The sequence below is a fragment of the Lampetra planeri genome, chromosome 49 (assembly GCF_965212315.1).
Source record: "Lampetra planeri chromosome 49, kcLamPlan1.2.h2, whole genome shotgun sequence".
Classification (NCBI taxonomy): Eukaryota; Metazoa; Chordata; class Hyperoartia; order Petromyzontiformes; family Petromyzontidae; genus Lampetra; species Lampetra planeri.
The window spans coordinates 3483160-3509798 of record NC_136155.1 but is presented as its reverse complement, the minus strand read 5'-3'; the positions used below and the strand labels follow the sequence as shown (position 1 = coordinate 3509798).

General features: G+C 55.5%; 2 protein-coding genes across 2 annotated transcripts in view; both read left to right on the top strand.

The window, feature by feature from the left end:
• The window catches only part of LOC144734070 (rab GTPase-activating protein 1-like), a 146717-nt gene extending 128560 nt beyond the window's left edge, over positions 1-18157 (top strand). The window contains 8 exon segments of the mRNA XM_078616121.1: positions 3651-3779; positions 6687-6779; positions 7607-7717; positions 8744-8848; positions 9886-9969; positions 10281-10352; positions 16782-17024; positions 17385-18157. Of these exon segments, the coding sequence (XP_078472247.1) occupies positions 3651-3779; positions 6687-6779; positions 7607-7717; positions 8744-8848; positions 9886-9969; positions 10281-10352; positions 16782-17024; positions 17385-17531 (984 nt within the window). The 3' untranslated portion in view covers positions 17532-18157.
• LOC144734071 (uncharacterized) lies at positions 12227-15088 on the top strand. The gene has a single exon (XM_078616122.1). The coding sequence runs from the start codon at positions 12975-12977 to the stop codon at positions 14820-14822; it is 1848 nt and encodes a 615-aa protein (XP_078472248.1). The 5' UTR covers positions 12227-12974; the 3' UTR covers positions 14823-15088.
• Positions 18158-26639: the final 8482 nt, after the last annotated feature.

The following is a 26639-nucleotide window of genomic DNA, read 5'->3' as shown; positions in this document are numbered from 1 at the left end:
GGTGGGTGGTGGTGGTGGTGGCGGTGGTGGTGGGTGGCGGTGGTGGTGGCGGTGGTGGTGGCGGTGGTGGGTGAAGATGGTGGTGGTGGTTGCGGTGGTGATGATGGTGGTGGTGGCGGCGGTGGTAGCGGTGGTGGTGGCGGCGGTGGTGGTACTGGTTGCTGTGGTGTCTGTATGATCTCCCCCTGTTCCACAGAGTGAGAGTGATGGGGTGAGTGAGAGTGACGTTTGAGTGAGAGGGGTGAGTGAGAGTGATGGGGTGAGTGAGTGTGACTGAGTGTGATAGTGAGAGTGAGTGTAAGTGGAGTAGATTCCCTCCCCGTTCTCCCGTTTCCTCCCAGGCAAACAAAACTCCGTCCTGGTCAAACATCCTCGATGGCGAAAACATCACCATTTGGGATCACACGCAAAACAAAACAATAACACAGATAAAGATCCCCCGTATAGCCTTAACAGACTGTTGGGGCAAGTGCTGTTAGCAGCACCTATGAAGGCCGACACAGCACATGAGGGGGTGGGTGGCCAGCACCACGCCCGGCCGCCTTTGTCTCCCCAGTGGCGATGTTTACACACCGCACCAGGTACTCATTTGAGGCTGAGTCGACCCAGGGGATGCCCAGGAGCGGCTCAGACAATCGTCACCGGTGTTGGCCGCGAGCGGGAATCGAACCCGGGTCGCCGGGATACGTAGCGCAGCGTGGCGCTAACCGCTGCACCACCGCTCCACCACCGCCTTCCGTGAGAACCTGGCAGCATCCCTCCTGGGAAGTAGTCTTGAGGCTCAACGAGCCGTCCGTGCGTGACCGAGCGGAGCGACGAGAACAACAGTGACCTCTCAGACAGGTTCCTGGGATTTCGTGACCCCCCCCGCCCCCCATCTCGCGAGGGTCACCGATGTGGGTTTTATTTTATTTTTAAGCGTCTCCCGGAGCGGTTCCCGGAATTAACGTGAACGTTGAGGGGTCCCGGTCCGGGTTCCAGCCCCAACCGCGGCGATGACACCCCCCGTGGTGGTCGGAGGAGTGAAGTTGGTGGTGGCTCGCACAGAGACCCGAAGACTCACACAGAGACCCGTAGACTCACACAGAGACCCGTAGACTCGCACAGAGACCCGTAGACTCACACAGAGACCCGTAGACTCACACAGAGACCCGTAGACTCGCACAGAGACCCATAGACTCGCACAGAGACACAGACTCACACAGAGACACATAGACTCACACAGAGACCCATAGACTCGCACAGAGACCCATAGACTCGCACAGAGACCCATAGACTCACACAGAGACCCATAGACTCACACAGAGACCCGTAGACTCGCACAGAGACCCATAGACTCACACAGAGACCCGTAGACTCACACAGAGACCCGTAGACTCACACAGAGACCCGTAGACTCGCACAGAGACCCATAGACTCGCACAGAGACACAGACTCACACAGAGACACATAGACTCACACAGAGACCCATAGACTCGCACAGAGACCCATAGACTCGCACAGAGACCCATAGACTCACACAGAGACCCATAGACTCACACAGAGACCCGTAGACTCGCACAGAGACCCATAGACTCACACAGAGACACAGACTCACACAGACCCATAGACTCACGCAGAGACCCATAGACCCACACAGAGACCCATCGACTCACACAGAGACCCATAGACTCACACAGAGACACATAGACTCACACAGAGACCCATCGACTCACACAGAGACCCATAGACTCACGCAGAGACCCATAGACTCACGCAGAGACCCATAGACCCACACAGAGACCCATCGACTCACACAGAGACCCATAGACTCACACAGAGACACATAGACTCACACAGAGACACAGACTCACACAGAGACACATAGACTCACACAGAGACACATAGACTCACACAGAGACCCACAGACTCACACAGAGACCCATAGACTCACACAGAGACCCATAGACTCACACAGAGACCCATAGACTCACACAGAGACCCATAGACTCACACAGAGACACATAGACTCACACAGAGACACAGACTCACACAGAGACACATAGACTCACACAGAGACACATAGACTCACACAGAGACCCACAGACTCACACAGAGACCCATAGACTCACACAGAGACCCATAGACTCACACAGAGACCCATAGACTCACACAGAGACCCATAGACTCGCACAGAGACCCACAGACTCACACAGAGACCCGTAGGCTCGCACAGAGACCCATAGACTCGCACAGAGACCCATAGACTCGCACAGAGACCCGTAGACTCGCACAGAGACCCATAGACTCGTACAGAGACCCATAGACTCGTACAGAGACCCACAGACTCACACAGAGACCCGTAGACTCGCACAGAGACCCATAGACTCGTACAGACACCCATAGACTCGCACAGAGACCCGTAGACTCGCACAGAGACCCGTAGACTCGTACAGAGACCCATAGACTCACACAGAGACCCGTAGACTCACACAGAGACACAGACTCACACAGAGACACATAGACTCACACAGAGACACATAGACTCACACAGAGACACATAGACTCACACAGAGACCCGTAGACTCGTACAGAGACCCACAGACTCACACAGAGACACATAGACTCGCACAGAGACCCATAGACTCACACAGAGACCCGTAGACTCGCACAGAGACCCATAGACTCGCACAGAGACCCGTAGACTCGTACAGAGACCCGTAGACTCGTACAGAGACCCACAGACTCACACAGAGACCCGTAGACTCGCACAGAGACCCGTAGACTCGTACAGAGACCCACAGACTCACACAGAGACCCGTAGACTCGCACAGAGACCCGTAGACTCGCACAGAGACCCACAGACTCACACAGAGACCCGTAGACTCGAACAGAGACCCGTAGACTCGCACAGAGACCCATAGACTCGCACAGAGACCCACAGACTCACACAGAGACCCGTAGACTCGCACAGAGACCCATAGACTCACACAGAGACCCATAGATCCACACAGAGACCCATAGACTCACACAGAGACCCATAGACTCAAACAGAGACCCGTAGACTCGCACAGAGACCCATAGACGCACACAGAGACCCAAAGACTCACACAGAGACCCATAGACTCACACAGAGACCCATAGACACACACAGAGACCCATAGACTCACACAGAAACCCATAGACTCACACAGAGACCCGTAGACTCGCACAGAGACCCGTAGACTCGCACAGAGACCCATAGACTCACACAGAGACCCATAGACTCACACAGAGACCCATAGACTCACACAGAGACCCGTAGACTCGAACAGAGACCCGTAGACTCGCACAGATACCCATAGACTCACACAGAGACCCATAGACTCACACAGAGACCCATAGACTCACACAGAGACCCGTAGACTCACACAGAGACCCATAGACTCACACAGAGACCCATCGACTCACACAGATACCCAGAGACTCACATAGACTCATAGACTCACACAGAGACCCGTAGACTCACACAGAGACCCATAGACCCACACAGAGACCCATAGACTCAAACAGAGACCCGTAGACTCACACAGAGACCCATAGACTCAGCTGTCGAAGTACTACGCGCTCACCTGTCACTCACCTGTCACTCACCTGTCCGCCCCCCCTCTACCGCCCCTCACGGTGTGTAGACGTCCCGGGAGGACCTCCTGCAGGCCGACTTCGAGGGAGCGCTCAAGTTCTTCCGCGTGCAGCTGCCCAAGCGGTACCGTGCAGAGGAGAGCGCGCGGCGCCTCATGGAGGTCGCCTGCGGGGTCAAGGTGTGCCCCTGGGTCACGGGGAGGTCACGGGGAGGTCACGGGGGTGGGGGGTCGGTGAGGGGTTCATTCGGGTCCAGTGTGTCTGTGTGTCTGATAGCTCAGGGTGTGGGAGGGATGGGGGGGGGTTAAACCGAGATGGTAAACCGCGCTTTAACAGAATTAAATTATTTTTCGATTTAAAGCTTTCGTGTCTGCAGGGATTCATCTTCTTGGTTCTTTCGGTAAAGTCACGTAGAAGGGAAGTAATAAAATCATAAAAATAAAACATAATAAAATAATTCTCACGACGTTTCGGCCACAACCCAAGCAGCCGTCCTCAGGTGAAGACCAGGTCTGTCGGGGAGACAGACCCTTTTACGTGACTTTACCGAAAGAACCAAGAAGAAGAATTAAACGAATTCGCGACGGAATGATGGATCACTCTCACTGAACACCGGAGGTGTTTGAGATGTTGAAACGCCAAGCAGAAACCTCAGGCGAGGAATCTTGCACGCGGCACCTTGTGGTGCAAACGATAAAAAAACACGCTCTGATCATGTGATGATGTGTTGCGTTATCGAACTAAGGCAAAGATCCCCCGTGTAGCCTTTCACTGGCCGTTGGGGGCAAGTGCCTCTTAGCCGGGTGGTGGTGGGGGTGGTGGTGTGGGTGGTGGTGGTGGTGTGGGTGGTGGTGTGGGTGGTGGTGGTGGTGTGGGTGGTGGTGGTGTGGGTGGTGTGGGTGGTGGTGGTGTGGGTGGTGGTGGGGGTGGTGGTGTGGGTGGTGGTGGTGGTGTGGGTGGTGGTGGGGGTGGTGGTGTGGGTGGTGGTGGTGGTGGTGTGGGTGGTGGTGGGGGTGGTGGTGTGGGTGGTGGTGGGGGTGGTGGTGTGGGTGGTGGTGGTGGTGGTGGTGTGGGTGGTGGTGGTGGTGTGGGTGGTGGTGGGGGTGGTGGTGTGGGTGGTGGTGGTGGTGTGGGTGGTGGTGTGGGTGGTGGTGGTGGTGGAGGGTGAGGACGCTGCTGCTGCTGCTGGGCAGTTGGAGGAAGTCGCCCTCCAGCAACAACAGAAGGCAGGGGAGCGACGCTCACAACAACGAGCGGAGCGCCGGGCGGATAAAATGCACCAAGTTGGCACAGTAGGGGGGTGACAGCTGGTGGTGCATCTATCGATCATCTGAGTCAGCAACCCATGGCACCTGCAGAGTCTGTCCCGAGACCTCCTGCACCTAGCCTGGCACAGTAGGGGGGTACAGCTGGTGGTGCATCTACCGGTCATCTCACTCAGCCGACCCATGGCACTTGTTGGGTCTGTCCCGAGACCTCCTCCTGTCGGCGAGCCTTCGACGCTTCACGTGGCCTCAAACTGCACGTGGCCTGGCCCGGGCCCCGTTGTGACGTCACCGTCACTTCGTGGCGAATGGCGGGTGTTGGAATTGGTGGGTGAGTGGTGGTGCAGCGGTTGGCGCTACGCTGCGCTACGAACCCGGCGACCCGAGGTTCGATTCCTGCTCACGGCCAACACCGGTGACGATTATCTGAACCGGTCCTGGGCCTCCCCTAGGTCGACTCAGCCTCAAATGAGTACCCAGTGCGGTGTGTAAACATCGCCACGTGCCGTGCCGGCCTTCATAGGTGCTGCCGCTACTCACTAACGGCACTTGCCCCGACAGCCTGTGTAGGCTGCACGGGGGACCTTTGTTTAGTCCCCGATCTCTCCCGGTGGACCCCCCCCTCCCCCCCACCGCGTGTCTCGATGACCCCGTTACTAACGGCACCGCAAACCCAGGGGGGGGGGGTGGGGGGGGGGTCACACGGCGCCTCCCGGTTGGGCCACACACAGTCCCCGGTTGGGTTCGTAGTGGCTGCTGCCCCCGAGTGAACGTCTCCTAGGCAACGTGGGCGCTAGGAGCGTGAAGGTCGTAACGTTGACGCTGAGGAGGGGGGAGGAGGCGCCTCGCACCCCCCCCCCCCCCCATGTGGAGTGACGTCACCCGCTCATGATTATTCATGAGGGGGGCTGTACGATGTGGAGTGACGTCACCGGCTCATGATTATTAATGAGGGGGGCTGTACGATGTGGAGTGACGTCACCGGCTCATGATTATTAATGAGGGGGGCTGTACGATGTGGAGTGACGTCACCGGCTCATGATTATTCATGAGGGGGGCTGTACGATGTGGAGTGACGTCACCGGCTCATGATTATTAATGAGGGGGGCTGTTCGACGTGGAGTGACGTCACGCGCGTGACACACAGACATTCTTGGGTAAATATAGTCGCCAATGTCTACCCGACTCTCACTGCTCTCTCTCATCATCATCACGGTGGCTAGGAGATGTTAACTACCTCGCCTGGTGTACAGGAGGTCGTGGGTTCGATCCCGACCCTGACGCCTGCTGCTGCTGTATATTTGGAGTTTGCGTGTCTCTCTCTCGACGTGGTCACGGGGATTTTTCTCCAGGTCCTCCGGTTTTTCACCTCTACATTTAGAATCAACATTCTAAATTTAGAGTATTTGATCGCCGATGATAGAAGCCACTTCGTTGAGCTGTCATTCGTGGCCCAGGTCGCTTCTGATAAAGAGCTCTCTGTAGCAGCTCAGTGGGCCTGACCTGGCGAAATAAAAATACAAAGTTTTAGTTGAGTTTCTAAAGAGCTCTTCGTCAGAAACTGGATGTTGTCACCGATGATGCAGGGCTGAACGAGGGAGGGAGGGAGGGAGTTGCCAAGCTCACCATGTTTTCCTGCTTGAGCCTCCCTGAAGTGTTGATGGCTTTGGGGTGCTGGGCCTGGCAATCAATGCAGGTCAAAGCCCTGCTCCACGTGTGCTCCACGTGTACTCCACGTGTTCCTCACGTGCCCCCCGCCTGCCCCCCCCCCCCCGCGTGCCCCCAACCCCCTCACCCCCCCCCCCCCCGCGCGAGCCACAGGTGAGCCAGCGTCGGCTGAAGAAGTTTGAGCGAGAATTCCTCACCATGAGGGAGCAGATGGCGCAGGAGGAGGACCCAGTGGAGAGGCTCAAGGTGAGCAGCAACGTCGTGCCGAGACTCCCCCCCAACCACCCCAAACCCCCCCAGAGTCCATGGATGAATCGGGGAGGGGGGGCGGGGGTGGTGTCCGCCAAACATATCACCTTGCATCCAGATCGTACAAATCTCTTAGGTTTTTTCGGTAAAGTCGCGTAGGTAAAAAATAAAATTGAAAGTTAATAAAAGTAATAATGGAAATAAAATAATAAATCACGACGTTTCGGAGGCAGCACAAGTCTCCGTCATCAGGTGGGACCGTCACAGCAAAAAATACGGCATCACTTGATGCATCATTTGCATCAAGTGATGCAGTAACAGCTACAATTACTGCATCAAGTGATTTTAGCCGTGACGGTCCCACCTGATGACGGAGACTTGTGTTGCCTCCGAAACGTCGTGATTTATTATTTTATTTTATTCCCATTATTACTTTGATTAACTTTTAAGTTTATTTTTCACCCACGTGACTTCACCGACAAAACCTAAGAGTATGAATCCTTGCAGTCACGAAAGCGTCAAATCTAGAATCGTACAAATCGTCACCGGCGTCATCGTCGCGATGGCCCCGTGGGTGTCCACCATCGCCGTTCGTTTCCACGCCGCCCTCCCCCGTCTCTTCTCGAGCGGAGCCCAGCGGACACGCTCCCCTCGACGATGGCGACCCGCGCCGTTCGTCCCCTACTCTCGCCTGCGCCCCTCCGCACTATCACGCGGTGGGGGCTTTGCGGTGAAGCGCCGCTGCCTCTGCTGCACACTACTGATCCCTGCTCCCACCTCCTTGCCCCCCGTCCCGTCCCCCCACGTCCCGTCGCTGGGGTCAGCGCGAGGGCCGCCGCCTGCAGGAGGCGAACCTGCGTCTGGAGCAGGAGAACGACGACCTGGCGCACGAGCTGGTCACCAGCAAGATCGCCCTGCGCGGCGACCTCGACAAGGTCAGCCGGGGGGGGAGGTGGGTGGGGGCCCCGTGACCTCCGTGGCAAAGGTCATCGCATGTATTTCTAGGATTGAAGTTTTCGTGACTGCACGGATTCGTACTCTTTGGTTTTTTCGGTAAAGTCAAGTGGGTGAAAAAGAAATAAATGATTTAATTTTGTTGTTTTTTTCATTGATTTATTTTTTACCTACGTGACTTTACCGAAAAATCCAAAGAGTATGTCATTGCATGTACACAAAGGTTCGGCTGGGGGGGGGGTCACGTCCCTCTCAACGTCAAAGGTGCTGTGGGATGGGGGGGGGGGGGCGGGGTGAGGGGAGGGGCTTCTGGGTCTGGTTGGAGAGACGGACAACTGGACGCACAAAGACAAAGGTCCCCCTGACACCACCGTGTAGCCTTCACAGACCGTTGGGGCAAGTGCCGTTAGCGAGCAGCGGCACCACCTTTGTGCCCCCCACTGCTCATGGTTACGCACCGCAACGGGTACTAATTTCAGGCTGAGTTTACCTAGGGGATGCCCAGCACCGGTCCGTATATTCACCACTGTTAGAGTCAAACTTGGGTCGACGGGTGCGTCGTTCGGTGGCGCTAACCACTGCGCCACCATTCCTCATAGACACCACACACATGCTCACCTCACTCACCCCACTGACCCTGCTCACCCCACCCCACTCACCCCGCTCACCCCACTCACCACGCTCACCCCACCCCACTCACCCCGCTCACCCAACTCACTCCACTCACTCCGCTCACCCCACTCCCCCGACCCACCCCGCTCACCCCACCCCACTCACCCTGCTCACCCCACCCCACTCACCCCACTCACCCCTCTCCCCCGACCCACCCCACTCACCCCACTCACCCCACTCACCCCGCTCCTCCGACCCACCCCACTCACCCCACTCACCCCACTCACCCCGCTCCCCCGACCCACCCCACTCACCCCACTCACCCCACTCACCCCGCTCCTCCGACCCACCCCACTCACCCCACCCCACTCACCCCGCTCACCCCCGCTCACCAGGCGGAGGACAAAGTTGACGTGCTCACCAAGGAGTTGCTGCTCACCAAGCAGAGGCTGCTGGAGACGGAGGGAGACAAGAGGAGAATGGAGGAGGAGGCAGTCAAGGTGAGCACGCCGGCGACCACTCCTCACCAAGGCGCCCGTGCCAGGCCACGTGCACTTTAAGTGAAGTGTCGGACGCCCGCTGGCAGCAAGGTCACTGCACGGACCCAGGTGCCATGGGGTGTCTGACTCTGAGACGAGCACACTAAAGACAGAGACCTCCCCCCCTTGTAGCCTGTACACAGGCTGTCGGGGCAAGAGCTGTTAGTGAGCGGCACCTGTGAAGGCCGGCACGGCGCACGAGGGGGTGGGTGGCCAGCACCACGCCCGGCCGCCTTTGTCTCATGTTCACTCACTCACACTCACTCACACTCACTCACACTCACTCACACTCATTGACGCTCACTCACACTCACTCACACTCATTGACGCTCACTCACACACTTACACTCACTCATCCACTCACACTCACTCACTCACCCACTCACACTCACTCACACACTCACTCTTAGTCACACTCACTCACACTCACTCACCCACCTCACACCCACTCACACTCACTCGCACTCACTCGCACTCACTCACCTCACTCACACTCACACTCACTCACTCACACTCACACACTCACTCACACTCACTCACCCACTCACACTCACTCACTCACCCACTCACTCACTCACTCACACACTCACTCACACTCACACACTCACACTCACACACTCACACACTCACTCACACTCACTCACCCACTCACACTCACTCACTCACTCACACTCACACACTCACTCACACACTCACCCACTCACACTCACTCACACTCACTCACCAGGAGGCAGAGATCTCCCCCGTTCAGCCTTCACGGACGGCGCTTCCTGAGCAAAGCCGGGCCGGCTCGGGGAAACGGCCCCGGCACGGCTCGGATGTGGCAGTGGAAAAGAGAAGTGAACAGACAGACACACCGCGTCGTCTCACCCCCCACCCACCCCCACCCCCCCCGTTTCTCTGTCGTCTTTGTCTTCACCCCACCCCTGGCCTGGATCCTTGACGCCGCCCCCCTGACCCCCCGCACCCCTGACCCCCTGACCCCCCCCCCCCTCCAGCTGAAGGAGCTGTGTCGTCGCGAGATGGAGAAAGCCGCGCTGGATGTCAGCAAGAGCAGCTCCATCATCGGCGAGTACAAGCAGGTGTGACGCCGCACAAAGACAAAGGTTCCCCCCACCCACGGTATAGCCCGCACGGACCGCCGGGGCAAGTGCCCGTTGGCGAGTAGCTCCCGTGAAGGCCAGCTCCACGCACGGCCCCTTCTGTCTCCCCAGCGCCGATGTTGAGTACAACGCCGTTTTTAGGCTGAGTCGACCTACGGGATGGCCCAGGACCGGTTTCCGATGTGCGCTGCCACTGTGATGGGGAGGATGGGATGCCTCCATCCAGCAGGGGATAGAGCATGGTTGATGATGATGATGATGATGTTGTTGTTGGTTTTCAACGTTAACAGATTTGCTCTCAACTCAGCATACGACTTGAACAGAAGCAGGCGTCGAGCCGAGCAGAGATGGACGTTATAAGGGTGAGTGGGGATCACCACGCTCACCATCCACACCACGCTTACTACCACCACCCCACGCTCACCACCACACCACGCTCACCACCACCACACCACGATCACCACCACCACACCACGCTCACCACCATAACACACTCACCACCACCACACCACGCTTACCACCACACCACGCTCACCAGCACCACACGACGCTCACCACCACCACACCACGCTCACCACCACCACACCACGCTCACCACAACGCCTGCTGTATATTTGGAATTTGCGTCTCTCTCTCTCATCATCATCACAGTGGCTAGGAGATGTTAACTACTTAGCCTGGTATACAGGAGGTCGTGGGTTCGATCCCGAGTCTGACGCCTGCTGTATATTTAGAGTTTGCGTGTCTCTCTCTCTCTCATCATCATCATCACGGTGGCTAGGAGATGTTAACTACCTCGCCTGGTATACAGGAGGTCGTGGGTTTGATGCCGACCTTGACGCCTGCTGCTGTATATTTAGAGTTTGCGTGTCTCTCTCTCTCTCATCATCATCATCACGGTGGCTAGGAGATGTTAACTACCTCGCCTGGTATACAGGAGGTCGTGGGTTCGATCCCGACCCTGACGCCTGCTGCTGTACATTTGGAGTTTGCGGTGTTTCTCCGTGGTCGTGTGGATTTTTCTCCGGGCCCTCCACATTTAGAATCAACATCACCACGCGTTCAGGGTATTCGGCTGCTGCTGTAAATTTCGTTGAGCTCTCATCCGTGACGGCCTGGTCGCTTCTGGGAAAAAGAGCGACGCAACTCAGTGGACCTTACCTGGTCAAATAAAAAAAGAATAGTTCAGTTTTGTGCTTTTTGTTGAGTTGTGGTTGTCATAGCTCTTGGCGATAGGAATGAAATTCGTCCCACCCCTACCCACGACCTGTACCCACACTCCAGTCGTCCAGTGTGGGGGGGGGGGCGGTGTGGTGGGGCGAGGTGGGGAGGTAAGGGTTCTTTTCTCCGCTCGCCCGATTACGGTCTTGGCTTTCATCCGTACGAGTCGACGCAGGGCACCGTGCGTCACCTCGGTCTCTGCTCAAAGCTTCGTGCTGTCAAAACAGAGGGGGGGGGGGGGTGGGGGGGGCACGGTGTGGGGGGGGGGGAGGGCCCGGAGGGAGAATTGATAACTTTGCAAAGAGTGAAAAAAGAAACCAGCTCAACGAAGCTTCGTCCCTCCGCCCGGTCTAATGTCGTCGGAGCGACGTCGGGGCGACGTTGGGGGGGTCAAGACGGAGAGGTGGCTAAACGACACGTTGGTCGTTGACGGCATCCTTGAGAAAAATTCTCAGTAAAGTCACGTAGGTTTAAAAAGAAAAATTAATAAAATAAAAATAAAATAAAAATCACGACGTTTCGGAGGCAACACAAGCTTCCGTCTTCAGGTGGAACAGTCACAGCACGACGAAACGTCGTGATTTTCTATTTTATTTTACTTTTATTAATTTAAATTTTTTACCTACGTGACTTTACCGAAAAAAACCTAAGAATATGAATCCTTGCAGTCACGAAAGCTTCAAATCTAGAAAGAAAAAAAAATTCTCAGCGCGAGCGTCAATGACGCCGCCGCCGGCCAGAGACGAGTCTTGCGAAACGAGAACTTTTTTTACGTTTTCATTTCATCTCACGGTGGGAGGATCTGAGAGCTCATGAGCGAGGAGGAGGGAGGGAAGCAGGGAGTGAGGGAGGGAGGGAGTGACGGAGGGGGAGGGAGGGAGTGACGGAGGGTGGGAGGGGGAGGGAGTGACGGAGGGAGGGGGAGAGGGAGAGAGAGAGTGACGGAGGGAGAGAGAGAGGGAGGGGGTGAGGGAGGGAGGGAGGGGAGGGAGAGAGACGCGTTCACCCAGGGCTCCTGCCTTTACCTCTAAAAACTTTATTTTTTCTCACCCTTTTTTTGGCATTTCTTTTCACCAACAGTAAGTGTCTTGCTTTATACACATTTGTGATCAGTTTGTTTGTTAATTTAGACGTCCTTTCTCTTTCTTTCTTTGTTCTTTGGTGTTGTTTTCACTGTTCAGTGCGCGGCTGCGCTCACTGCAGTGGAAAGGGGTGTTTGTTTGTTTTTTCCGCACAATCCTCTACTTTTATTTTGATAGTTGATTTCATAATCACACTTTTCTTTGCTTTCTTTTCGATCTTGAGTTCCTTTAGCAATCTTTGAGTTTTGTGATTCTTTTTCGTGTCTTTTTTCGTTCCTTTGTCTGGTGTGCTCCCACGTGTTTCACACCCGTGTTCGCACTGTACCACACCGGCCGGTGTGGGTGCAGGGCAGACATCCCCTTTAGAATCCCCTCTTGTTTATTGCTGCGAGCGTGTTTACATTATTTTATTTTTATTGGTGTGCTTTTTTTTCCTACGTTTTCGTTTTTTTCTTCCTCTTGTAAAAAAAACCAAGGACTTAAAATAATTGTACTCTCTCCAGGGGAGCTTTGGGTGGGCAGCAGTAACAATAATCGGCAGAAGGTGGTCATAACACAGATTTGACCATCTTTATATGAAATTTTTGTTACGTTTCTTGTTTTTTTGGTAATTTTTTCCTGACTTTAGAAAGTAGAGAGGTTTGCTTTCGTAGTTGTGTGTGACATCTCACACACGTGAAGATGTCCACCCGACCCGCAACAACGTACGCGAAAGCTACCGCACCAACGCAAGACCCGTCTCTGGGGTCTGCAAGGCGCCTGCAGCAGCACCCAGAGCCTCCCCGGGAGGCTGGGATCCGCTGCCCGGCTTCTCACGATGTTCCGATTGAAGTTTACGTGGATGCGCTGCGCGCCATCGTGCCAGGGGGCTCGATAAGGTACGCCTCCAAGGTGAGCGGAAGAGTGGTTTTCTTCATGGAGTCTGAAAAGGTGGCAAATGCCGCCATGGAGAAGGGGCTGACGGTTGGCGATTGGCACCTTACCTTGGAGCCAATGTCATCACCGTCGGTACGCGTGATCGTATCCAACGTCCCCCCCTACATTCCCGATAAAGACATCCAAGATCACCTGGCTAAGTTGGGCACGCTGACTTCCAACCTTCAGCGTGTGCCTCTGGGCCTCAAAAATCCTGCCTTGAGGCATGTCTTGTCTTTTAGAAGGCAGGTCTACATGCTGGTGCCCAATGGGCAGCTTGAAGAGGGCTCCTTTGTGGTCATGAATGGAGGAAGGGCCCATAGGCTGTTTTACTGCAAGGATGTGCTAAAATGCAACCTTTGCAAAGCAGAGGGGCATGTTAAAAAACACTGCCCGATGACAGCAAATGCCCAATCTACCAGCGAGACAACGGTGGAAAAGGGTGATAAAGAGGCACACCCAACAAGTGACTCAGGAGAGGGTCCCTCACCACGGAGATCACACGAGGTGGCGGTAGACCCCGCTCCAACCCCAGCTACTGACATGGAGACTGAGGCTCAGCCAGCCACCCAGTCATCATCGACAGCCGGACCTCTGAAGAGGAAATTTACGGAAGACTCGGCTTCATTATCTCCAGAGACCAGTGGGGATGAGGTCAGTCCCTTTAAAGATCTCCCAGAGTTGGAGTCGGACATCGCACCGACGCCTGGGGGAGATGCGGAGAGCACTGGTGGCAAGGACGGGGTCTTCGCCATCCCAGATGCCCCTAGAAGTGGGATACGCAGAGGGAAGAAGCCCCGTGCAAGAACCAAGCTCAAGTGCAAGACGCCTGATGAAAATATGGAGCCTGAGATGGAAGCGGAGGAAACCGCAATCTGCGAAGTGGCGAAGGACACAAGTGAAGAGGGTCGCACTTCAGACCTCGACGACGCGCCCAGCGAGGGGGCCGAGGGCTCCCAGGAAACGCGAGCAGCCAAGAGCACGGAGGAGCCCAAACAGGACCCCGGCGAGGCAGCAGCGGGGACCAGGAAGAAGAATGAAGCAGCAGCACAGGAGGATAAAGGCAAGCTGTTTGCAGGCGACATTTGCGACGTTTGCAGACAGCGGTACAAGAACCGCCCTGGGCCGGGCTGTCATTACACGCACAGCCGCTTAGTGGATGAGGAGGGCGAGGACAAGGACTCGCGGCCCGCCACACCTGTCACGCGCCGCTCGGAGGACCTCAAAGCCAAAAAAGGTCCTGATGGGCTGGCAAACCCTAGCAACTACTGCGATTTGGAGAACAAGGAGACGGGACAACCGGAAGAATTGGTTTCCTGCTCCGACTGTGGACGTCCTGCACACCCGTCCTGTTTGGAGTACACTTCAAACATGATCACCGCCATCAAGACTTACCGTTGGCAGTGCATTGAGTGCAAGCGCTGCAACATTTGCGGCGCCGATGAGAATGACGACCAGCTGCTGTTTTGCAATGACTGCGACCGTGTTTATCACATGTATTGTTTCAGCCCTGCCATGTCTGAGTACCCAGGGAAAGGCTGGAGTTGCCACCTTTGCCTGGACTTACTCAAAGTAAAGGCATCTAAACCAACCAGTCATAAGATGGGATCCTAGATGCCAACATCCTTGAATGATGACTTAATTCTCAAGGGCATACCCAATTAGTAAACTCAAGTTTGAGCTACGGTTGTCTCCTGTTGCAATTGGTATATTAGTGGAGTATTTTATATCACAGGGGACAATATAATCTGAGTAGACCTAATGTATAACAACCAGATCCTATGTAATTTGTGTGCATATGCGCCGAATTTTGAGAATGTTTGTAGATTTTGTTTTTATGCTGTGTACCTGCTTGTGGAAAAGAGAGAGCAGTACTTTCCGCGGGGTTTTTCTTTAGTAAGTTTTTTTTGACTGTTTGGCGTCGGGTTGGCTCCCCATGAGGGTGTGCTCACTGCCATTGCTTACCTAGGTACTACATGTTTTGGGTACCGACCATCCCCGTGTGCTGGCTGTTTACTCAGTGCTGTGTTTGGTCACCTGATATGCCATAAGGTCTGCAGTAAGTAGTTACTGTGTATTGCAGCTGATGTTCTTTTTAATTATTGTAATGTTCAAGCTTGCTTAGGGATTTAGAAGAAATTTAATAAAAGAATGGTAAAAAGAGGAGGGGAGGGGAGGGGAGGGAGGGGAGGGGAGGGAGGGGAGGGAGGTCAGGCAGGTGCCTTCGCCGCTATGGTGCTGCTAGCGCAGCAGCAGGGGATCTGGTGATGGGTATTTTGAGGGTGAATTGTTTTCTTATTGGTGTCAATGAACACCGTAACACATAATGGGACTAATGTTACACGGGAAACTCGCATTAAATCTTTGATTAAAAAAACACAAACAAACGACATGATGAACGAAGTAAAGTGCCGAAAGACTGAGCATCTTTCTCGTCTGATCGTTTTTAAAAAAAAAAGGAGGGAGGGAGTGAGGCAAGGAGAGAAGGAGGGAGGGAGGGGGAGAAGGAGGGAGGGGGAACGGAGTGACGGAGGGAGCGGGTGAGGGAGGGAGGGAGTGAGTGAGGCAGGGGGAGAAGGAGGGAGGGAGAGGGAGGGAGGAGGGGAGGGAGGAGGGGAGGGAGGGTGGGAGGGGTGGGGGGTGGGATGCGCGGGGTGGTGCGCGCGCCATCCACACGGTGTCGTGAGGGGTTGGGACGGTGACGATCGCAACTTACCGGTGCCGTGGTTCGAGCTCGTACGGCTAGTTTTAAAACGGAACAATTTTAAGGAAAAATTTTCTGACGTTTTATTTTGCCAGGTGAGGACCCGGTTGAGGTGCGTAGCTCTTTTTAAGTAGTGACCCAGGCCATCGCACATGATGATGGCTCAACAGAAGTGGGTTCTCGTACTGTGGACATTTACAGCAGCGAAAGACTCAAAAACGCGCGACGTTGATCATGAAGGTGGAGGGAAAAATCGGAGGGCCCGGGGAAAAATCCACGGGCAGAGAGAGAGAGAGAGACACGCAAACTCCAAATATACAGCAGGCGTCAGGGTCGGGATAGAACCCACGGCCTCCTGCATACCAGGCGAGGTAGTTAACATCTCCGAGCCACCGTGATGATGAGAGAGAGAGAGACACGCAAACTCCAAATAAACAGCAGCAGGCGTTGTCAGGGTTGGGATAGAACCCACGACCTCCTGTATACCAGGCGAGGAAGTTAACATCTCCTAGCCACCGTGATGATGATGAGAGAGAGAGAGAGAGACACGCAAACTCCAAATATACAGCAGGTGTCAGGGTCGCAGATCGAACCCACGTCCTCCTGCACACCAGGCGAGGTAGTTAACATCTCCGAGCCACCGTGATGATGATGAGAGAGAGAGACACGCAAACTCCAAACATACAGCAGCAGGCGTCAGGGTCGGGATAGAACCCACGGCCACCTGCATACCAGGCGAGGTAGTTAACATCTCCTAGCCACCGTGGTGCCCTGAATTGACGGCCCGTGTGGCCCATGGCGCGAGGTGGGAGGAGGGGGGGGCGGCCCGCTGAGTCGTAACCGCGACGCGTTCCCCGCGATCTCCGCAGGCCACGCTGCGGGCCTGCGGCCACTGCTCGGGGGCGTTCCACGAAGACGGCCGCGTGCGGGGGGGTGGCACAGAGGCCGAGGAGGAGGCGGCGGGGGCGGTGACGAGCGACGGGCACGCCGCCGGTCTCCTGGCTGCGGCGGTGCCGGTGCCGGAAGAGGGGATCCAGAGCCACCTCCGGGAGATGGAGCTGGAGTTGGCGCAGACCAAGTTGAAGCTCGTGGAGGCCGAGTGCCGAATTCAGGCGAGGGTGGACGCCGCCATCGTCACCACCGCCACCATCGTCACCGCCACCGTCACCACCATCATCGTCACCACCGCCATCATCACCACCGCCATCGTCAACCACCGCCATCATCGTCACCACCCTCATCGCCACCGCCGCCATCGCCACCACCCTCATCATCGCCGCCGCCATCGTCACCACCACCGTCGCCACCACTGCCACCGCCATCATCACCACCGCCATTGTGATCCTGCGATGGGTGGACCCCAATGGGAGGGGCGAGATGGCGGGGCAATGTGTGTTGTGGCGGTTGTGATTGTTGTGGTTACGATAGTTGTTGTAGTTATCCTGATTGTGGTTGTTGTTGTTGTGGCGCAGGACCTGGAGCACGAGCTGAGTGGCGCGCTGAGCGAGGTGCAGGCCTCACGTCGCACGTGGCTCAACCGCACACTCAGCTCCCTCAAGACGACCACCACCACCAGCAGCAGCAGCAGCACGGGGAGCCAGGCCAAGGAACCCGTGTGACTCCTCACCACCCTCACCACCCTCACCACCCTCACCGCCCTCTCCACCCTCACCACCCTCTCCTCCTCATCCCCCTCACCCCCCTCACCCCCTCACCTCACCCCCTCACCACCCTTTCCTTCTCACCCCCTCACCGCCTCACCCCCCTCACCCCCTCACCACCTCACCCCCCTCACCCTTTCACCCCCCTCACCACCCTCTCCTTCTCACCCCCCTCACGACCTCACCCCCCTCACCCCCTCACCACCCTCACCCCCCTCACCACTCTCACCTCCTCACCACCCTCACCCCCTCACTCCCTCACCACCTCATCTCCTTCACCTCCTCACCTCCTCACCGCCTCACCTGCCCTCACCTCCCCGCACCTCTCCCGCCTCAGCGTCGAACCGTCTCACCTCTTGGTTCCTCACCAACTCAGCCCCCACAGCCCCTAAACCACTCACCCCCTCACCTGTCACCCCCTCACCTCCTCACCCCCTCACCACCCTCTCCTCCTCACCTCCTTCACCCCTTCACCCCCTCACCACCCTCTCATCTCTCACCCCTCACCTCCTCACGCCCTCACCTCCTCAATTTCTAGCCCCACAATTTCCTCACCCCTCACTCTAGACCCTCCAAATCGGCACTAAACTCACCACACAGCTCACCACCACCGCCTGCACTAAACTCACCACACGGCTCACCACCACCACCTGCACTAAACTCACCACACAGCTCACCACCATCACCTGCACTAAACTCACCACACAGCTCACCACCATCACCTGCACTAAACTCACCACACAGCTCACCACCATCACCTGCACTAAACTCACCACACAGCTCACCACCACCATCTGCACTAAACTCACCACACAGCTCACCACCATCACCTGCACTAAACTCACCACACAGCTCACCACCACCATCTGCACTAAACTCACCACACAGCTCACCACCATCACCTGCACTAAACTCACCACACAGCTCACCACCATCACCTGCACTAAACTCACCACACAGCTCACCACCACCATCTGCACTAAACTCACCACACAGCTCACCACCATCACCTGCACTAAACTCACCACACAGCTCACCACCACCATCTGCACTAAACTCACCACACAGCTCACCACCATCACCTGCACTAAACTCACCACACAGCTCACCACCATCACCTGCACTAAACTCACCACACGGCTCACCACCACCACCTGCACTAAACTCACCACACAGCTCACCACCATCACCTGCACTAAACTCACCACACGGCTCACCACCACCGGCACTAAACTCACCACACGGCTCACCACCACTGGCACTAAACTCACCACACAGCTCACCACCATCACCTGCACTAAACTCACCACACGGCTCACCACCACTGGCACTAAACTCACCACACAGCTCACCACCACCACCGGCACTAAACTCACCACACAGCTCACCACCACTGGCACTAAACTCACCACACAGCTCACCACCACCACCGGCACTAAACTCACCACACAGCTCACCACCACCACCACTTGCACTAAACTCACCACACAGCTCACCACCACCACCACTGGCACTAAACTCACCACACAGCTCACCACCACCACCTGCACTAAACTCACCACACGGCTCACCACCACTGGCACTAAACTCACCACACAGCTCACCACCACCACCGGCACTAAACTCACCACACGGCTCACCACCACTGGCACTAAACTCACCACACAGCTCACCACCACCACCTGCACTAAACTCACCACACGGCTCACCACCACCACCTGCACTAAACTCACCACACGGCTCACCACCACCACCACCTGCACTAAACTCACCACACAGCTCACCACTACCACCGGCACTAAACTCACCACACAGCTCACCACCACCACCACCTGCACTAAACTCACCACACAGCTCACCACCACCACCACCTGCACTAAACTCACCACACGGCTCACCACCACTGGCACTAAACTCACCACACAGCTCACCACCACCACCTGCACTAAACTCACCACACAGCTCACCACCACCACCACCTGCACTAAACTCACCACACGGCTCACCACCACTGGCACTAAACTCACCACACAGCTCACCACCACCACCTGCACTAAACTCACCACACAGCTCACCACCACCACCACCTGCACTAAACTCACCACACGGCTCACCACCACTGGCACTAAACTCACCACACAGCTCACCACCACCACCTGCACTAAACTCACCACACAGCTCACCACCACCACCACCTGCACTAAACTCACCACACGGCTCACCACCACTGGCACTAAACTCACCACACAGCTCACCACCACCACCTGCACTAAACTCACCACACGGCTCACCACCACTGGCACTAAACTCACCACACAGCTCACCACCACCACCTGCACTAAACTCACCACACGGCTCACCACCACTGGCACTAAACTCACCACACGGCTCACCACCACCACTGGCACTAAACTCACTGCAGAAGTTTTCGGAGAAAACATTGGGAGCGAAATATTACCCCCCCAAAACAAACCACGTGTCCTTCCGCCCGTACAATTGACGTGGCACTGCCCGACGCGCCGGCACGCGGTTACCCACAATCCTCCATCATCTCTGTCCGGCGAACGACGTCTCCATCTACATTTGCGCTCGCCCGAAGCAGCTCAACCGCTCACTCCGCCCCCGTAGGGTCGACATCGCAGGCTTCTCATCGCCTTAGCGGGGGGACCCCACCCCCCGCAGTGGCAGCTGTCTCTGTGCAGCACAAAGTTGACTCGGCACGTGGCCTGCAAGTCAAGCGCATCGCTCTGCCTGTAGGGGGGGGTGGGGCGGTAGGTGGGTGGGACGGGGGGGGGGCAAAGTCTGGGTGCTCCCACTTCTTCAACGTCGTCCGTGCTCAGCGTGGAAGAGCAGGCCAAAGTTACTCGCTCCCTCCCTCCTTCCCCTCCCTCCATCACGTGAGTTCGCTCCCCGGCTGCTGTGGAAGTCGCCAGCCTCTCCGCCAGCGGTTGCGCAATGGCTACGAGCACAGCGCGCGTTTTGCCGCTAGGGGAGGCGTCCCTCGGGGTACGCGGGGAGGGGGGGAATCGGTGGCGGCCGCCCCGGGCCCCGCGCTTTGCGGGGCTGGTGGTGGTGGGGGTGGCTCCGCCCGCCCGCCCGCCCGCCCGCCCTTCGATGTCGCGCTGTCAGATGTCATACTTCCGGTTTAGTTGGAAGGCATCGGTGGGGGTGGTGGTGGTGGGGTGGTGGTGGGGGGGGGGGGTGGTGGTGGGGTGGTGGAGGTGTGGGGGGTGGTGGGGGGGGTGGTGGTGGGGGTGGTGGGGGGGGTTGGCGTGGGGTGGGGTGGGGTGCAGTTGGTGGTGCATCTGCCGGTCATCTCAGTCGGCCAACCCATGGCACCACCTACTGGGGGTCTGTTCCGTGACCTCCTCCTGCCAGCGGAGCCTTCGACAGCTTCACGTGGCCTCGTAGTGCACCTAGCCTGGCACAGGCGCCGTGGTGACGTCACCGTCACTGAGTGGCGAGTGGTGGGTGTTGGTAATTGGGGTGGGGGGTGCCCTTGCCCGCTCGTGCCAGTCATAATGTTCACGTTATTTATTTTAGTCTCTTGCCGAAAACAAAAAAATAGATTACTTTAACTTTTTTTTAAATTACACAAATTTTAATATACACCGATTGTAAATTATTTGTGAATCGCCTTGTCGCTGTGGTTGCTGTGTGTGGGGGAGGGGAGAGGGATTTGCGGGGCCATTCGTTGGCCACTGTGGTTTTATTAAATTTCTGGCACGGAATATCAAACGGCAACAAACAACAAGGCGAAGTTGGTGGTGGTGGTGGTGGTTGCCATCAGGATAACCTCTCCACCTTCCACCACCACGTGCCACTTGAATGATCGAGCCAGGAGAATGTGGCACTTTACACGGCAAAGGTCAGAACGAATCTCCCATGTGTTCCATTTTATATGAGTTTGCACTTGTAGTTTATTAATGAGTATAGCTTTTGTTGTTATTAAGATCATCCGATGTTGTTGTACCGGTTGTTAAGACACGGGTCACTGTATATTATTACATCATGCGCCCTGTTTCGTACGGGCCTTGCCATGTTGTACAGGGGCTCCGCTACTTACTAACGAGTTCGGTTCCAGAGGTCTGTTCGTAAGTCGATTTGTTCTTGAGTCCAAATTAACTCCTGTCGATTCCAAACGTGTTGGACAGCGTGTACACTAACCACGGGGAATGGCTTTAAAAGTTGTATCATCTCCTGTAGATGTAGATGCCACTGGTTCTTCACGTTCTGCAGATGTAGATGCCACTGGTTCTTCACGTTCTGCAGATGTAGATGCCACTGGCTCTTCACGTTTTACAGATGGAGATGCCACTGGTTCTTCACGTTCTGCAGATGTAGATGCCACTGGTTCTTTACGTTCTGCAGATGTAGATGCCACTGGTTTTTCACATTCTGCAGATGTAGATGCCACTGGTTCTTCACGTTCTGCAGATGTAGATGCCACTGGCTCTTCACGTTTTACAGATGGAGATGCCACTGGTTATTCACGTTCTGCAGATGTAGATGCCACTGGTTCTTCACATTCTGCAAATGTAGATGCCACTGGTTCTTCACGTTCTGCAGATGTAGATGCCACTGGTTCTTCACGTTCTGCAGATGTAGATGCCACTGGTTATTCACGTTCTGCAGATGTAGATGCCACTGGTTCTTCACGTTCTGCAGATGTAGATGCCACTGGTTCTTCACGTTCTGCAGATGTAGATGCCACTGGTTCTTCACGTTCTGCAGATGTAGATGCCACTGATTCTTCAGTTCTGCAGATGTAGATGCCACTGGTTCTTGAGTTCTGCAGATGTAGATGCCACTGGTTCTTGAGTTCTGCAGATGTAGATGCCACTGGTTCTTCGCGTTCTGCAGATGCCACTGGTTCTTCGCGTTCTGCAGATGTAGATGCCACTGGTTCTTCACGTTCTGCAGATGTAGATGCCACTGATTCTTTACGTTCTGCAGATGTAGATGCCACTGAGTTTTCACGTTCTGCAGATGTAGATGCCACTGAGTTTTCACGTTCTGCAGATGTAGATGCCACTGGTTCTTTACGTTCTGCAGATGTAGATGCCACTGGTTCTTCCCGTGGCATCTTCATGACATAGGGACACGCTTGTTCGTATCTCTGAAAGTTCGTAAGCCGGGTTTCCATACGTAGAGGAGTCCCCGTACAACTCGGCCCGCGGTTTGTGTATTTGTTTGTTTTGTTGCTGTGTGCGGCTTGTGTGTCGCGTTATCGTTTGGCGCTCGACACTGTGATGGGTTCAAGTCGATGCTGGGTCGCAGATCTCTTCACACCTTGCTTGCTATCGATGGGGGAGGGTGAGTGACGGTGGAGGCGGGGGGGGAGATAAACAAATATCCAAACAATAACCGGCAAAATAAATCGAACAATATTTATCCTCCGGCGGTGGCGTTATGAGTAACAACGCATCGCCGGCGTCTCGAGTTTCACGTGCGCGCGAGCGGGTGACAACAACACGGGAGAGATGAGGGTTGCTGGCTCTCGTGGGGAGGTCTGGGTTCGGCTCCTTTGCACTTTCGCAACCCCCTTGTCTGCAGAGCGAGTGGGTGACAGACGGCCGCGGGCAACGCCATTGACAATCATCTGAACCGGCACCTGGGACTCCAGGTCGTAACGTCGCCACGGGGAGGGGGGGGGGGTGTTTATCTTTGCGTGAGAGTGTGAGTGGTTTCCTCTTCCCATAGCTAAACAAACAAAGACCAAGATCCCCCGTATAGCCTTAACAGACTGTTGGGGCAAGTGATGTTAGCGAGTGGCAACACCTTCGAAGGCCGGCACTGTGGCACACGAGAGGGGTGGGTTGCCAGCACCACGACCGACCGCCTTTGTCTCCCCAGTGGCGATGTTTACACACCGCACCGGGTACTCATTTGAGGCTGAGTCGACCTAGGGGAGGCCCAGGACCGGTTCAGATAATCGTCACTCGTGTTGGCCGTGAGCGGGAATCGAACTCGGGTCGCCGGGTTCATGGCGCAACGGGCTAACCGCTGCACCACCGCTCCCCATAGCTAATCCCACGGCACACACACAGAGACACACACACGCACACGAATATGCACACAGACACACACACGCACACAGACACACACACGCACACAGACACACACACGCACACAGACACACACAGAGAGAGAGAGACAATGGAGCTGGTATGTGGCCAAACCCCTCATTGCCACTGCCGAAATATGACACTGCACAATTACTCAGATGGGACAATCGCACACAGAGCAGCAAACATCGCCCCCCCCCCAATCCCTCGTCCAGCAAACACTCAGCAAGGAACCTGTTGCAAGTGAGACTCGCGATTCGGCGAGGTTCCCCTGGATAAACATGCCCACAATGCAGAGGTCGCAAACGGGTTTTGATTCCTTACCCGTACCCGTACCCGGCCGCACCAGGGTCGCAAACGGATACCCGTACCCGGCCGTACCCGTACGGGTATCTGGTACCTGATTGCGACCTCTGGGATGAAGCCACGTTGCAGGCGCGGGTGGGTTGAGTCTAGGAACTTGAATTGTGAGAAGAGACAAGACGTTGGGAAATGAGTGACAAACGGTGACTCACCAGTGACTCACGGCCTACCCGTACCCGGCCGCACCAGGGTCGCAAACGGGTAGCCCTACCCGGCCGGGTACGGGTAGCCGGGTATGGGGTAGGGTACGGGTATCGGGTACCCGGTTGCGACCTTTTGCGACAATGGCCACACTCGTTGTTTGTTGTTGTTTGTTTTTTGTTGTTTGTTGTTGTTTCCTGGCTGCTCTGACGCATGCACTGAGGCGTCCGTCGTGAGTCGCCATCGCCACCGGCTGGTGGGGGGGCAGTACAGCAAGCGGGTTCACTCTGAGCACGTTGATTTATACTGGAGGAATACGATGAGCTATAAAGCGCTTTCGTTGTCACGAGACGTTCAGTAGTTTCACAGGTGTCCACCTGGAACGGGGATTGCCTGAGTGTTAAACCCGCACCACCGCCACCGCCACCACCACCACCACCACCACATTCTCCCTCGGGCGCGTGAGTTCTACACGGGGTGCTCAGCTCTGTCCCCACGTCGATGATAGCTCGGCAGTGGCGTTGGCCAAACATCCAAGTGTAGGACGCCAGAGCTCGGAGGCAGCCGTTTCTCCGGGAACTCCGGTTTCTACCCATATAAGTAAACACTCATGACTATTATTGTGATTGGAGTTGGTCAAACATCCAAGTGTAGGACGCCAGAGCTCGGAGGCAGCCGTTGGAGATTGAGTGTTAACCACCCTTCACAAGAGTATAGGCTTTCTCTGGGAACTCCGGGTTCTACCCATATGAGTAAACACTCATGGTTATTATTATGATTGGAGTTGGTCAAACATCCAAGTGTAGGACGCCAGAGCTCGGAGGCAGCCGTTGGAGATTGAGTGTTAACCACCCTTCACAAGAGTATAGGCTTTCTCTGGGAACTCCGGTTTGTGCCCATATGCGTGAACACTCATGATTCATCTTCTTGGTTCTTTCGGTAAAGTCACGTAGAAGGGAAGTAATAAAATAATAAAAATAAAACATAATAAAAATAATTATTTTTATATAAAATAAAATAAAACATAATAAAAATAAATTATTTTATTATGTTTTATTTTTATTATTTTATTACTTCCCTTCTACGTGACTTTACCGAAAGAACCAAGAAGATGAATCCCTGCAGTCACGAAAGCTTTAAATCGAAACTCATGATTATGATTACGATTACGATGATTGGAATGAGTGACGTTGACTACACTTCCACATGTAGCACCCGCAGTCCTGTTGGGAGACTCAGTGGTGTTACTCCCCACAACGCAGAGCCGCGTTTGTTGGTAATGATTATAACAATTATAATAATCACTCCTGCTTGGGCTAGAGCCAAGCAGGTTTTAGGCGGTCACCCCCCAACCCGCCCCCTCTAAGTCGCCCATTATAGGGGTGGAGGAGGTTTCGAACAAAGGGGGAGCCAGGGATTGGCCCGACAGGTGAGCGATGGGTCACGATACACGCCCGGGTAACGTTAAACCGGCAAATCGAACGTAGCCCCGAGGCACCGGGAGGGGCGACGTCGGGCGATGTGATGGGGTGGAGGGGCGGGGCGGGGGGTGGAGGGGCGGGGCGGGGGGTGGAGGGGCGGGGCGGAGGGGTGGAAGGGTGGGGGGGGGACAGGTGACGTTTGTTACCTTTGTGGTGGCCAGGTGTGGTATTGTCCGAGGCCACGTGGGGGTCAGTGTGGGTGTACTCCGGCTCTGCTAGGAACACGGCAAACGTCTTCCGGCTATCATGGAGAGGGTTTTTATTTATTGGGAGTAGATCGTGTCGGGTGGTGGTGGGTTTAACGACACGTTTATATTCGCGTGATAGGCCCCCTCCCCCCCAATCCAAAACAAAACCTATTTTTTTTATGAATAATGTTGGTCGGGAAAGCCTATACGGCGTGTTCCGCCTGTGTGGGATCGAGTGTTTCGCCCTCGCACGCTCACAGGCGTGCGGGTTACTCTGGGTGGCTTCCGCTTTGCTCACAGCACGTGAACGCTGCGTCATTCGTTGGCCGGTAACAATTTAACATACACAGAGGATCGCAGAGCTCGGTGGGCAATCGTTGGTAGCGCCGGCGACTCCTCTCTGAGTCGTCCCCTCTCTCTCTGAGTCGTCCCCTCTCTCTCTCTGAGTCGTCCTCTCTCTCTGAGTCGTCCTCTCTCTCTCTGAGTCGTCCTCCCTCTCTCTCTGAGTCGTCCTCTCTCTCTCTGAGTCGTCCCCTCTCTCTCTCTGAGTCGTCCCCTCTCTCTCTGAGTCGTCCTCCCTCTCTCTCTCTCTGAGTCGTCCTCTCTCTCTGAGTCGTCCTCTTTCTCCCTGAGTCGTCCCCTCTCTCTCTCTGAGTCGTCCTTGCTCTCTCTCTGAGTCGTCCTCTCTCTCCCTGAGTCGACCTCTCTCTCTCTCTCGAGAGAGAGAGAGAGAGAGAGCGATGAGCGGACAAGCAAACGTGATGATGATGACGTTGATGATGGCGATAATGATGGTGGTGATGACGATGATAATGGTCATGATGA